This window comes from Balaenoptera physalus (assembly GCF_965194825.1).
Source record: "Balaenoptera physalus genome assembly, chromosome: 15".
Taxonomy (NCBI): domain Eukaryota; kingdom Metazoa; phylum Chordata; class Mammalia; order Artiodactyla; family Balaenopteridae; genus Balaenoptera; species Balaenoptera physalus.
In genome coordinates this window covers 17,594,156-17,608,372 of record NC_138894.1, presented here as the reverse complement: position 1 = coordinate 17,608,372, position 14,217 = coordinate 17,594,156, and the positions used below count along the sequence as shown (strand labels likewise).

The 14,217-nt window shown below is 37.3% G+C and overlaps 1 protein-coding gene across 1 annotated transcript in view; it reads left to right on the top strand.

Moving 5' to 3' along the window:
• DNAH6 (dynein axonemal heavy chain 6) overlaps positions 1-14,217 on the top strand; it is a 293,021-nt gene that overhangs the window by 264,385 nt on the left and 14,419 nt on the right. The window contains exons 69-71 of the mRNA XM_082425941.1: positions 4,093-4,212; positions 4,755-4,876; positions 12,729-12,858. Of these exons, the coding sequence (XP_082282067.1) occupies positions 4,093-4,212; positions 4,755-4,876; positions 12,729-12,858 (372 nt within the window). The remainder of the gene's footprint in view (positions 1-4,092; positions 4,213-4,754; positions 4,877-12,728; positions 12,859-14,217) is intronic.

The following is a 14,217-nucleotide window of genomic DNA, read 5'->3' as shown; positions in this document are numbered from 1 at the left end:
CTCCGAAGCGTGTGGGATTTTCCCGGGCCAGGGCTCAAACCTGTGTCCCCTGCATTGGCAGGCGATTCTTAATCACTGCACCACCAGGGAAGCCCCTGGTCAATTTATTTTTAACAAAGGCACCAGGACAATTCAATGGGGGAAGGAGAGTCTTTTCAATAAATGATGCTGGGACAATTGGATATCCATCTACGAAAGAATGAACTTGGATCCTTATCCTACACCATACAAAAAATTAATTCAAAATGAGTGATATATCTAAATGTAAGAGCTAAAACTATAAAACTCTTAGGAGAAAGCATATAAATAAATCTTCATGACTTTGGGTTAATAATGGCTTCTTAGATATGACACAAAAAGCACTAGCAATAAAAGAAAAATAATAAATTCAACTTCTTCAACATGTAAAGCTTTTACACTTCAGCAAACACCATCAAGAAAGTGAAAAAGGAAGCCACAGACTGAGAGAGAATATTTGCAATCATATATCTGATAAGGCACCTGTATACGAAGTATATAAAGAACTCCAACAACAGTAAGAAGATAAATAATCCAATTTTTAAACGGGCAAAAGATTTGAATGTACATTTCGCAAAAAAAAAGACATACAAATGCCTAATAAGCACATGAAAGGATGCTCACTTAGTCATCAGGAAAATGAAAATTAAAGCCACAATGAGATACCACTTTACATCCATTAGGATAACTATAATTAAAAAAAAGAGTAAGAAATGTTAGCAAGGATGTGGAGAAAGTGGAACCCTCATACATAGCTGGTGACAATGTAATATGTTGCTGCTGCTTTGGAAAATGTTTTAATAGGTTTACCATATGACCCAGAAATTCCATTCCACTCCTAGTTATATACCAGGGAAAATTAAAACTCATGTCCACACCAAAACTTGTACAGAAATGTTCATAACAGCATCATTCATAATCCCCAAAAGTGGAAACAACATGAATGTCTATCAACTGATGAATAATAAATGATAAAGTGAGGTCTATCCATACAATATTACAAATGTAATATTACTCCCCCATAAAAAAGAAATAAAGTACTGATACATGCTCCAACTTGGATAAACCTCAGAAACTTTATGCTAAGTAAAAGAAGCCAGACACAAAATATCACATGTTGTATATTCCATTTATGTGAAATTTCCAGAAAAAGCAAATATACAGACAGTAAGTAAGATAGTGATTGCATGGGACCGGGGATAAGAAATAGACGGTGACTGCAAATGGGCACAAGATTTATTTGGGGGGTTGATAGAAATGTTCTAAAATTAGATCATGGTGATGGTTACACAACTTTGTAAATTTACTAAAAACTATTTAATTATACATGTAAATTTTAAGTGACATGATTTTCAAGGTGTAGCTCATCAAAAATGTTTAAAAAACAAAAAAAATAGGAGAAAAAAAGGCAATGCTTTATCCAGGCAATGATATTTACTTGTGGTGGGATTTTAGGCAGTCATTTATGGATTAATCCAGAAAATATAGGTTAGTACCACTATGCTAAATGCTGGAAATACAAAGATGATGTAGCCCCTGCCTACCAAAACCTCATAGGGTGGAGATAATAAATAAATTACAATATGGTATGACAATTACCAAAATAGAAGTGTATGGACAATGCTGTGGGAATTCAGAAGGAGCAAAGAACGCTACCTGGAGGAATCTGGGAAAGCTCCACCAAGGAGGCAGTGGTTGAGCGGGGCACTGAATGGTGGGTTGGGCTCAGCAGGAGAGAAGAGGCAGGAGAGCACACTGGCAGAGAGAACAGTGATGGAAAAGCCCAGCAGTGTCGGGATGTGGCATGCCTGTAGACACTGAGTAGTTCACAAGTGCCAGAGCAGAGTATAAAGAGGAGATGTATATGGAGGAAAGCTTTATCTTCAACAAAACTAAAAACAGGTGATCTGCGGGCACATCTTGAAAGCCTGTGTGTGTTGTTAATAAATTTGGGCTCTACCTTATAAGCAATGGTTGGCAATTATAGTCTTTTAGGCTGGGAACAGGTGCAACCACTTATAAAGCTGTAACAAAAGCAAGACGAAGAATTGAACAAGGGGATACAGCAACACCAAGGGGGAGACTAGACAGGAGAGAATAAACAGAGAAAGATTAAGGAAGCTTTAAATATGGGAAGGTATTTGGGGTTGGAGGAGGGGGAACGGTCCTTAAAATTTTATAGAGTAAGCTACAGCGATGCCTAAGTCCAAGAGACAGCTCTGAGCTCAAAGTGGGCAAAGACAGAGCCAAACCTGAGGCCTATCCAGTTTGTGTCGGGCCATCCCTGAGCCAGCCCACAGGGATAAGAATGGAAGAGAAGGGGAAGACACCACATCAGGATTTGCAACAAGACCCTCAGGAACTGTGATGCCTGGGCCAGGACAGGTGCTGGACGTGAATGGTAGACGCCCCCTCCCAACATCTGTCTTCTAAACCCAGAAGACTCCTTCCTAAAAGTAAGCCTAAAAGTGAGTCATCTACCCTGAATCAAATTATTCGAGTTCCTGGTTTACTCACTTTGATCCAAGAAAAACATAACACTAAATCTGGACGCAGAATCACAAAGTCTGATGATTTTTAAGGCAAATATTCCTGTGCTTCTTCTCAAAATATAAATATTTTTGTTTAAAAAAAATTTTTTTGGCCCTGCCGCATGGCATGTGGGATCTTAGTTTCCCAACCAGGGATCAAACGTGGGCCCCCTACGGTAGAAGCGTGGAGTCTTAACCACTGGATCACCAGGAAAGTCCCGAAAATTTTTTTAGAATAATGCACCTCAGGGCAACTCTTTCCTCTCACCACTGACTAATTATTGGAGTCTGAGTTTTCCCGGCCACCCTCCTTTCCCAGACACCATGATGCAATTGAAGAAACTTGACCTTTACATTCCCGTCTAGCCCTCAGGCTCCAAGTTAGTCTGAAGCTAGATGGACCCACCACAAAGATTTAACCCAACTTCGTGTTGCAAGATTTCCCAGAGAGTGACTGAAGAGTATTCTCAGGAAAGTACAGCAGCATCTCTTTCTTCCCTCTTAGAATTGCTAATACAGGGAGTCAGTTACTTGACCACCAGCTCTGGCACTTACTCCCCAACCCCCTCACTCTAAGTGGCTGAGCCAGTAAGACTGACCAGAAGTGCCTCAGCAGGAGAGGGAAGATAGGTACAAGCCAGGACGTTGCTATCCTGGAAGAAATAAATTACTGAGATTCCAAACACAAATAACTGACTCTCAACCAACCATCTCAGCTTGAAAAAGAGTTTTTAAAAAAATCTTCTTGACATAATGAAAGAGATGGAGATGAGAATGGATGAACATTCAAAGGATTCAGAAGTTGACAATATCAGTATCATAAGTAAAATCCTTTTCGGAACACTACAGAGGTGAATAATGAATTGTAGCAATGGGTCTGGAATTTTTCCAAGGGATCATATCATCCAGCAGTACAATCATTCCAATACAGAATAGATATCTTTCCTACTTGTAACTTGGGGATGACGATGGAGCATAATTTCTCTGTTGAAAGAGATGGGATACCAATACATTGTAATTCCCCATAACATAATTTCTGTGAGGCAAGCTGTCTCTTTCACTTTGGATCTATCTTTCTTCCTTGGCTTAATATCAATGATTTATAAAGTATGTATAGAGTTTGAATGGCTTGTTGTAAATGTTTTGGTTTCATTTAGCTCATTGGCCCCCAAAAGAAGCAGTGGTTCATGGAAAGTATGTCTGTTTTAGAATACTACAGTCAATGATGGGATAAGACCCAAAATCAATATTTTTGAAGAAAAAAACAGGAAGAAGAAAGAAATATGTAAATAGATCTCACTGGCTTTAGTTTCAGTTATTTGGGAAAAGCAAAATAATGAGGGGAGAGAACATATACTAGATTTTATTCTGCTTTTTAAAAGTTGACTTTTATTATCTTTGGGGGTGGGGTAATAGAAGAAACTCAATGTGCTATTTCCACTTTCAGTACCAAATAAATGTGTGAATAAATAAACCTATTAGAATGTGGGTATGCATATCAATTAAAAGCAAACAATGTTTTTAAACACAAACTTCTTTTCAGGTGAAATTACATATGGTGGTAGAGTTACAGATACCTGGGATCAAAGATGCCTTCGTACTGTTTTGAAAAGATTTTTTTCTCCTGAAACATTACAAGAGGATTATAAATATTCTGAATCAGGTGAGTGACTTTTCAATATCATGGAAAACAACTTTTTCCAAGAAGTCGTTGACAGCATCTCTCAGTTTTCCATCCAGGAGCTGTCTGTGTCCAGTCCTCACAACCCAGACCCCACACCCTCCCATCCTCATGCTTGACCACCTTCAAAATGGCTTTGGTTGTAAGAGTACAAAGATATCTATTGTATGAATAACCATTTTGAATTATTTCTGCTCTAAAATGGGTTGTATTCTGTCTAAGTGTGTTTTGAAAGTTCCGTAAATTCGGAACACACCTCTCAGTAGCACATCCCTGGGTTCTCAGAACCTTGAAATGTTCTGCATGTTTACACCCTGAAAGGTTAGGACACTGATTAGATGTAAAGGCCTCAAGAAAAGGTAAAGAAACTAGACACAGGGATGAAGGCGAGGAAAAACCATCCCTGTTTCTCTGTGAGGCAGCTGATTATAGCCACCATCTGAACAGACAGAGAAGCACCAAACCTGGCAGTACTCAAAGCTCGTCTATTTGAGACATATTGCCTTCTGTGTTTTCAATAACAGGTATCTATTTTGCACCCTTGGCTGACAGCCTACAAGAGTTTAAAGACTACATTGAAAACCTGCCTTTGATAGATGACCCAGAAATATTTGGAATGCATGAAAATGCCAACCTAGTTTTCCAGGTATGTGGCCTTTCAACTTAAAAGACATATTCATATTGTGTATATAAACCTGAAACATCAATAATCACCTCACTGGTTCTGTAAATAATAATCTTCTTAAATAAAAAAATAAAATAAACGTTTTACCTTGACTTCAACATTTGGTTCCAGTTTAGCCTGTTCCCTCTGGATCCTTCACGGAATCCTAAGATCGTCATGCATCTTCTTGTCACTGGCCACCCCCTCACCTTCCAGCCTCTGCTTAGTCCATAATCTACCTGCTAGTCTCCTGCAACACGGGGATTTAGATGATAATCCAGACAGTCCTTTTTCTTTTGCACTTCTCCCTCCATGCTGGGCATATTTGTAACATATTTCACAAAGATTTATGGACCCCCCCCCAAGATGAGTAGGTTATAAAAGTACAATAGCAAATATCCAAGGCAGAGAAATTAAAACACTGTTCTTTAAAAGCACAGTTTATCAATTTTGCCATTGCAACAACATGGATGGACTTGGAGAGCATTATGCTAAGTGAAATAAGTCAGACAGAGAAAGACAAATACTGTATGACATAACTTATATGTGGAATCTAAAAAATACAACAGGAATTCCCCAGCAGTCCAGTGGTTAGGACTCTGCACTTTCACTGCCAAGGGCCTGGGTTCAATCCCTGGTCAGGGAGCTAAGATCCCACGAGCCACATGGCATGACCAAAATAATAAAAAAATAAAAATAGAAAATACAACAAACTGGTGAATACAACAAAAAACATAACAGGAACAGACTCACAGATATAGAGAATCAACTAGTGGTTACCAGTGGAAAGAGGGAAGGGGGGAGGGGCAAAACAGGGATAGGGAATTAAGAGGTATAAGCTACTACATATAAAATAAATAAGCTACAAGGATATATTGTACAACAGGGAATATAGCCAACGTTTTATAATAACTATAAATGGAGTATAACTTTAAAAATTGTGAATCACTGTTTTACACCTGTAACTTATGTAATATTGTACATCAACTATATCTCAATTTTTAAAAATAATTTAAAAATTAAATTAAATTAAAAAATAAAAGTACAGTTCATCAAGGTGACAGTACCAGACCACAGCAGTAGGTCCAAAGAGCAAACTGGACAATTTTACTCCCCCAAGACCCTCTGATGCCACACCATTACCTAAGGGTAGTCCAAGCTCCTCAGCATGGCAATCAAGGCTCCCCCATGACCGGGCCATTACATACCCTTCCAGTTTTATTATCTGTCATAGTCTGGCATCTTTAGGTGAACCAAACCATGAAAAGAGGTATGTCCCTGGAGCCCTGGAATACTCTAAAGGTTGGAGACTAGGTTGGCTCACGAAGCTGAAGGGAATCACCTTTCTTTTCAACTTAAATTTGGCCCCTACAAGTTAGACACAAATTAGAGGGTAAGTTCTGCCTAGATATCAAAGAATCCATGCAAAACAACAGTGGAAATTCTCAATGATCATGTTCTCAGAGAACATGACGTGACCTATGTCATGTTCTCTGCCCTAAAAATTGCTTTGCTATTCAGTGAAGAGTTGGAATATCTTATTTTTCCTGATTCTACTTTCAGGAGGAAAAAGAGGTGGCCAAACCTAGTGTTAATATTCAATCATCTGACTGTTTGTTCTGGAGTGGGTGGGTGTGGAGGTGAGAGAAGGAAGAGAGGAATGTGGAAATGGTAGGCTCACTGCATCCCGTGAGAAGCACAGGACTTTCGGGTGGGGTAACACTCTTGGCAGTATATACCTGGGAATATCGTTTTTTGTGTTTTCATTGGTTCAGAATGACTGAGAATGAGACAGTAGGCATGTAGGAGCCCCAAGTTATGTTTTTCTTCCCAGCCTCCCTTCCTTCATTTTTCTGGTACAGTACATCCCCTACTCCCACCTCTTTCCTTTGGGAAAATTCCCCCTTCCTCATTCCATTAGATTCTGGTAAAACTTCCAACCACTCTCTACCTTCACAGAGGTGGGCATGTAACTCAGGCCTGGGCAAAGGCAGCACAACATCACCTAGCCCCTGGAATTGGTCCAAGGAGCAGGGACATGGCCCACACTAGGTGCATGAGATTTCTTTGTAGGATATATAGATCCTAGGATGGAGGAGGGAGGAAAATGTCTTTCCTCTGGAATCACTGGCTATGATGCTGCATATCTGCAGCATTCTGTGTCCTCATCCCTGACCCCCCTACCCCTTCTTCCTACCAAATGGAAGAAGGTCATCTGCCATAGGAAAAAATGAGAGAAACAACCAAATATGCACAAGAGAGAGAGTGCTAGATCCATCCATGCCGGAAACCCACATGACTTGTGTCCTCTTCTTCCCAGCTATATGTGCCAACAGATCCCTTCTCTTTGCTTTAGCTGGTTTAAGTTAGACAATTCTGCCTCTTGCCATCAACAGAGACAATGCAAAAGATACAACTGATTCCTTCTTCAGACCAGCAAACTGTACTTACATAGATGCGTACTAGAGACTAGTAAAGAAAATTGAGCCTGGCTGCACTAAATGTTTCAAGACTTTTGTCTAACCAAGAAGTCAAGAACTAAAATGGAAAAGTCATAATATTAAACAACTGGCACTGAGCAGGGAAACCAAACTATTTAACTATAACATTAAGTAAATAATGTCGCATATGTGTTTAGGACCTAATGAATATGTCAAAAGTAATGTTTGAAAGAAGATCTATTATGTAAAATATAATTTTTACAGTCAAGATCTGTAATTCCAGGTTCTGAACTCTTTTCTCAGGTAAGTGGATAACGAGTGTTGTGACTGGTATTAAGAAAACCTCTAAGAGGTTCCAGCAAATATACATGAGAAGATACCATGTTTCTGAATAAAAAAAAAAAACTAGAACAGTTGAGAATATTTAACTGACCTTGGAAAAGGAATTCCTAAGCATAAAAAGCAATTGAAAAATAAATCACATTAGAAAGAGCCAGAACATGTGAGTATATCCAAAAGGTCATAAGAAAATTAAAAGACAAATGACAAAGCAAAACATCTTTGAAACAAACAAACAACAACAACAACAAAAAACAGAAAAAGTTAACTGTCCACACATGGGACACTTTCCAGAATAGACCATATGTTAGACCACAAACTAAGTATCAATAGTTTTAAAAAGATAAATATCATACAAATTATCTTCTCTAACTACGATGGGATAAAATTTGAAATCAATAAAACTAATGTAATCAAAACACTTGTACTGCATAAAGACAGACATATAGACCAATGAAATAGAATAGAAAGTCCAGAAATAAACCCTCACATATATGGTCAAATGATTTTTGACAAGGGTGTCAAGACCATTCAATGGGGAAAGGACAGTCTTTTCCACAAACAGTACCTGGAAAACTGGACATCCACATGCAAAAGAATGAAGTTGGACCCTTACCTAACACCATATACAAAAATTAACTCAAAATGGATCAAAGACCTTAATGTAAGAACTAAAACACCATACACAAAAATAAACTCACAATGGCTTAAAGACCTAAATGTAAGGCCAGACACTATAAAACTCTTAGAGGAAAACATAGGCAGAACACTCTATGACATACATCACAGTAATATCCTTTTTGACCAACCTTCTAAAGAAATGGAAATAAAAACAAAAATAAACAAGTGGGACCTAATGAAATTTAAAAGCTTTTGCACAGCAAAGGAAACCATAAACAAGACAAAAAGACAACCCTCAGAATGGGATAAAATATGTGCAAATGAAACAACTGACAAAGGATTAATCTCCAAAATATACAAGCAGCTCATGCAGCTCAATAACAAAAAACAAACAACCCAATCCTAAAATGGGCAGAAGACCTAAATAGACATTTCTCCAAAGAAGATATACAGATTGCCAACAAACACATGAAAGGATGCTCAACATCACTAATCATTAGAGAAATGCAAATCAAAACTACAATGCGGTATCACCTCACACAAGTCAGAATGGCCATCATCAAAATATCTACAAACAATAAATGCTGGAGAGGGTGTGGAGAAGAGGGAGTCCTCTTGCACTGTTGGTGGGAATGTAAATTGATACAGCCACTATGGTGAACATTATGGAGGTTCCTTAAAAAACTAAAAATAGAACTACCATATGACCCAGCAATCCCACTACTAGGCATATACCCTGAGAAAACCATAATTCAAAAAGAGTCATGTACCCCAATGTACATTGCAGCTCTATTTACAACAACCAGGACATGGAAGCAACCTAAGTGTCCATCAACAGATGAATGGATAAAGAAGATGTGGTACATATATACAATGGAATATTAGCCATAAAAAGAAACAAAATTGAGTTATTTGTAGTGAGGTGGATGGACCTAGAGTCTGTCATACAGAGTGAAGTAAGTCAGAAAGAGAAAAACAAATACCATATGTTAACACATATATATGGAATCCAAAAAAAAAAAAAAAGGTTCTGATGAACCTAGGGGCAGCACAGGAATAAAGATGCAGACGTAGATAATGGACTTGAGGACACAGGGAGGGGGGAGGGTAAGCTGGGATGAAGTGAGAGAGTGGCATGGACATATATACACTACCAAATGTAAAATAGATAGCTAGTGGGAAGCAGCCACATAGTACAGGGAGATCAGCTCGGTGTTCGTGTCCACCTAGAGGGGTGGGATAGGGAGGGTGAGAGGGAGATGCAAGAGGGAGGAGATATGGGGATATATGTTTATGTATAGCTGATTCACTTTGCTATACAGCAGAAACTAACACACCATTGTAAAGCAATTATACTCCAATAAAGACGTTTTTAAAAAAAGACCTAAAAATATAAAACTCTTAGAAGAAAACATAGGACAAAAAGCTTCATGACATTGGATTTAGCAATGATTTCTTGGATATGACACCAAAGGCAGAAATAACAAAAGAAAAAAACAGACAAATTGGACTTCATGAAAGTTTTTTTTATTTTAATTTTTTCATTTTAATTCAACAGAGAGAAAGGCAACCCACAGAATGGGGGAAAATATTCATAAATTATATACCTGATAAGGGATTAATATCCAGAGTATATAGAGAACTCCTAAAACTCAACAACAAAACAACAAACAACCCAATTCAAAAATGGGCAAAGGGCTTGAATAGACATTCCTCCAAAGAGAAATGTAAAATGGTACAGCCTCTGTGGAAAACAGTATGGCAGTTCCTTTAAAAAAAAATTAGATTTACCATATAATCCAGCAATTCCACTTCTGGGTATATACACAAAAGAATTGAAATCAGGGACAAAAACAGATATTTGTGCACCCATGTTCATAGCAGCATTATTCACAATAGCTAAAACATGGAAGCAACCCAAGTGTCCATCAGTGGATGAATGGATAGGAAAAAAATGGTGTATACATACAACGGAATATTATTGGTCTTCAAAAGGAAGGAAATTCTGCACAACATGGATGAACCTTAAGGACATGACACTGAGTGAAATAAGCCAGTCACATAAAGAAAAATACTGCATAATTACATTTATATGAGGTATTTAGAGTAGACAAAATTTTGGAGACAAAAATTAGGGTGGTGGTTGCTAGAGGCTGGCGAGAAAAGGAAATGAGGAGTTATTGTTTAATGGGTACAGAGTTTCAGTTTTCCAAGATGAAAAGAGTTATGGAGATGAATGTTGGTGACAACATTATTATTGTATTTAATACCACTGAACTGTACAGTTAAAAATAGTGCAGATAGCAAATTTTATATTATGTGTATTTTACCACAAAGAAAAAAAATAGAAAATAGTTAATTATCTTTATTATAGAATTATCTCCTATAAATCAATAGTAATAAACACTAAAAATCAAAAATGTACAAAATATATAAATAATTTATAAAGACAGTACAGATAGCCAATGAACTTATTTTTTAAATGTTTAACCCTACTAATCCTCAAAGAAGTGCAAACCAATGAAAAACTATTTTGCCCATCAAATTGGAAAGGATTTTTTAAGCAATGATAGCAATTCTTACAAAGACAGAAAGACAGGTCCTCTGATGCTCTATTGTTGGGAGTGTAAATTGATAGTGTTAGAAATCAATGTAATAATACACAGTTTAAAAATATGCCTTTGGTAATATATCATTTAAAGAATGTAAATGATAGTGGATGAAATTCATATATAGATATTCTATTCACAGAGTTCTAAAAAAAACTAAATAATAGAAATATCCAAAAAGTAAATAAACAACTATATTAATTATAGTGCATTCAAACCACCGAGGATCAGTCACTTAAAACAGGACTCATGAAGATTTTTCAGTGATGTGAGAAAATGTTCATGAAATTGAAAAAGAATAAATACTACATAAATTGTATGGGCTCAATATTTAAAACTATATGCACATATATACAGAAAATGTCCAGGGGGTGGGGGAGGTAAACTAAAGTTATAAATATCTCTGAAAAGCAAGATCATTAATAATTTTTCTTTATACTTTTCTGTGTTTTCTAAATTTTCAATAATAAGCTATAATACTTTTCTAAATTCTACAACTCTATTTTTTTTTTTTTTTTTTTTTTTTTTGGCTGCACCCCATGGCATGCGGGATCTTAGTCCCCCAACCAGGGATTGAACCTACGCCCTCGGCAGTGAAAGCATGGAGTCCTAACCACTGGACCGCCAGGGAATTCCCCATAACACTTTTCTAATTGAGAAAATGTTATTTTTTTTTAATTGAAGTATAGCTAATCTACAATGTTGTGCCCATCTCTGCTGTACAACAAAGTGACTCAGTTATACACATAGAGACATTCTTTTTTTTAATATTCTTTCCCATTATGGTTTATCACAGGATATTGAATCTAGTTCCCTGAACTATACAGTAGGACCTTGTTTATCCATCCATTGTTTATCCAATGTTTATCCATCTTATATATAATAGTTTACATCTGCTAATCCCAAACTCCCAGTCCTTCCCTCCCTCACCCCCCGCCCCCTCTGCTCTCTATGTCTGTGAGTCTCTTTGTTTTGTAGATAGTTTCATTTGTGCCATATTTTAGATTCCACATATAAGTGATATCATATGGTATTTGTCTTTCTCTTTCTGACTTACTTCACTTAGTATGATAATGTCTAGTTGCATCCATGTTGCTGCAAATGGCATTATTTTGTGTTTTTTATGGCTGAGTAGTATTCCATTGTATATATGTACCACATCTTCTTTATCCATTCATTTGTCAATGGACATTTAGGTTGTTTTCATGTCTTGGCTCTTGTGAATAATGCTGCTATGAACATAGGGGTGCATGTATCTTTTTGAATTATAGTTTTGTCTGGATACATGCCCAGGAGTGGGTTTGCTGCATCATATGGTAATTCTCTTTTGAGTTTTCTGAGGAACCTCTACACTGTTTTCCATAGTGGCTGCACCAACTTACATTCCCACCAACAGTATAGGAGGGTTCCCTTGAGAAAATGTTATTTAAATAAAACTATGTTCTAAAACTGAATTCTCATTATTTCTTCCTCACTTTCATAACTGCCTTTTAAATAATTAGCCAAAAATTATTTGACCATTTTTTACTGTGGTAAAACATATGTAACATGAAATTTATCATTTTAACCATTTTAAGTATACAGTTCAATGACATTCAGTAAATTCACATTGTTGTTCAACGAAAAATGTTTACCTATAACACTTGAGAACAAAACACCATCATTTACAATGAGCACATTTTACCAACTCTATCTTCAATATAAAAAATAAAATTTCCTTGGTTTTGGCCACTGCCATTATTTCTCTAATAAACTATGTGTGCTGCAAAATTATTTTTTTGAGAATTTGGTTCTTCACTGTTCTGTCTCTTCTCACCATTACAGTACAAAGAGACCAACACTTTAATCAACACCATACTTGAGGTTCAGCCAAGGTCATCTTCTGGTGGAGAGGGAAAGAGCAACGATGAGATTGTCCAAGAACTCGTTGCTTCTGTCCGGACCAGAGTTCCAGGTAGTAAGTAATTCCTAGCATACATGTACAATGGGACTTTTAGGAATAAACTCAGAAAGCTGAGTGATAGGCAGGTGTCCAAATCTGCTTATCATTCAGATTTTTTCTTTACATAGAGAGCTCTTCTGATGTAGAGCTCTCCATTTATAGATGAGAAGCCTATAGCACCTTGACATCTTAACTGCCAGAAGCATGAGGAACAAGTTGGTTTCTAGCTCAATGTAACTTTAACCAGACTTTTTCCTGAGTTTTCTAATATCTCTAGACTTGTACTGTCCGAGACAGTAGCCGTTAGTCACATGTGGTTATTTGAACTTTAAATTAAATTAAATTTAAAATTCATTTCCTCAGTTGCACTAGCCACATTTTAAGTGCTGCCATACTGAACAATGCAAATGGAGAACATTTCCATCATCATAAAATATTCTATTGGACAGCCCTGCTCTGGAATCCATTTCTTTTTTTTTTTTTTTTTCTCCAACAAGAGAAGTGGCTAGATTATTTCACTTTGTTTTCTGGTGAGTTAGGGAATCTTCCTGAATGATCACAGAGATCCACTTTCACACTTTTCTTAAAGTGACTGTAGATTTAGATGTCTTAATCTATTGTTCATGGTTGGAAATGTCATTATAGGGGAAAAAAAGATGAGGCACAAAAAAAAACTAGTGACTGTAAAAGTAAACTGTGTTTCTGTCTCTATTCACAATACTCTGTCATCAAGTGTATGGGTTTCCCCCAACATTAAGCAGTAACTCTCTGGACACCAGCTGGGTGTCCTACAATTCAGTTATGACTTTATCCAGAGTGGGCATAGACCCCACAGTTTAAGGGCTCAGTCCCACAAGACTGTCCCCACTTCAGATGCCAACAAGTCCTCAGGTTGTGACCTGTACTTCTGACCAACCAGCCATAAATCGAGGATTCCCACAACCCCATTTTGGGGTTCAGTAATTTTCTAGAACAACTCACAGAACTCAGGGAAACAGTTATTTACATTTACCAGATTACTTTATATGATATAATAAAGGATAAAGATAAACAGCAAGATAAAGAAGTACATAAGGCAAGGTCCAGAAGAGTCCCGAGGGCAGGAGCTTTTGTCCCTCCTGTCACATGATGCATTCACCAAACCAGAAGCTCTCCAAACCCCTTCAGTTAGGTTTTTATGGAAGTTTCATTACATAGGCATGATTGATTAAATCACTGGCCTTTAGTGATTAACTTAACCTCCAGCCCCTCCCCTCTCCCAGGAGGTCAGAGAGTAGAGCTAGAAGTTCCAACTCTCTAATCACATGGTTATTTCCCCTGACAACCAGCCCCTCATCTTTAGGGGTGGTCCAAGAGTCATCTCATTAACAT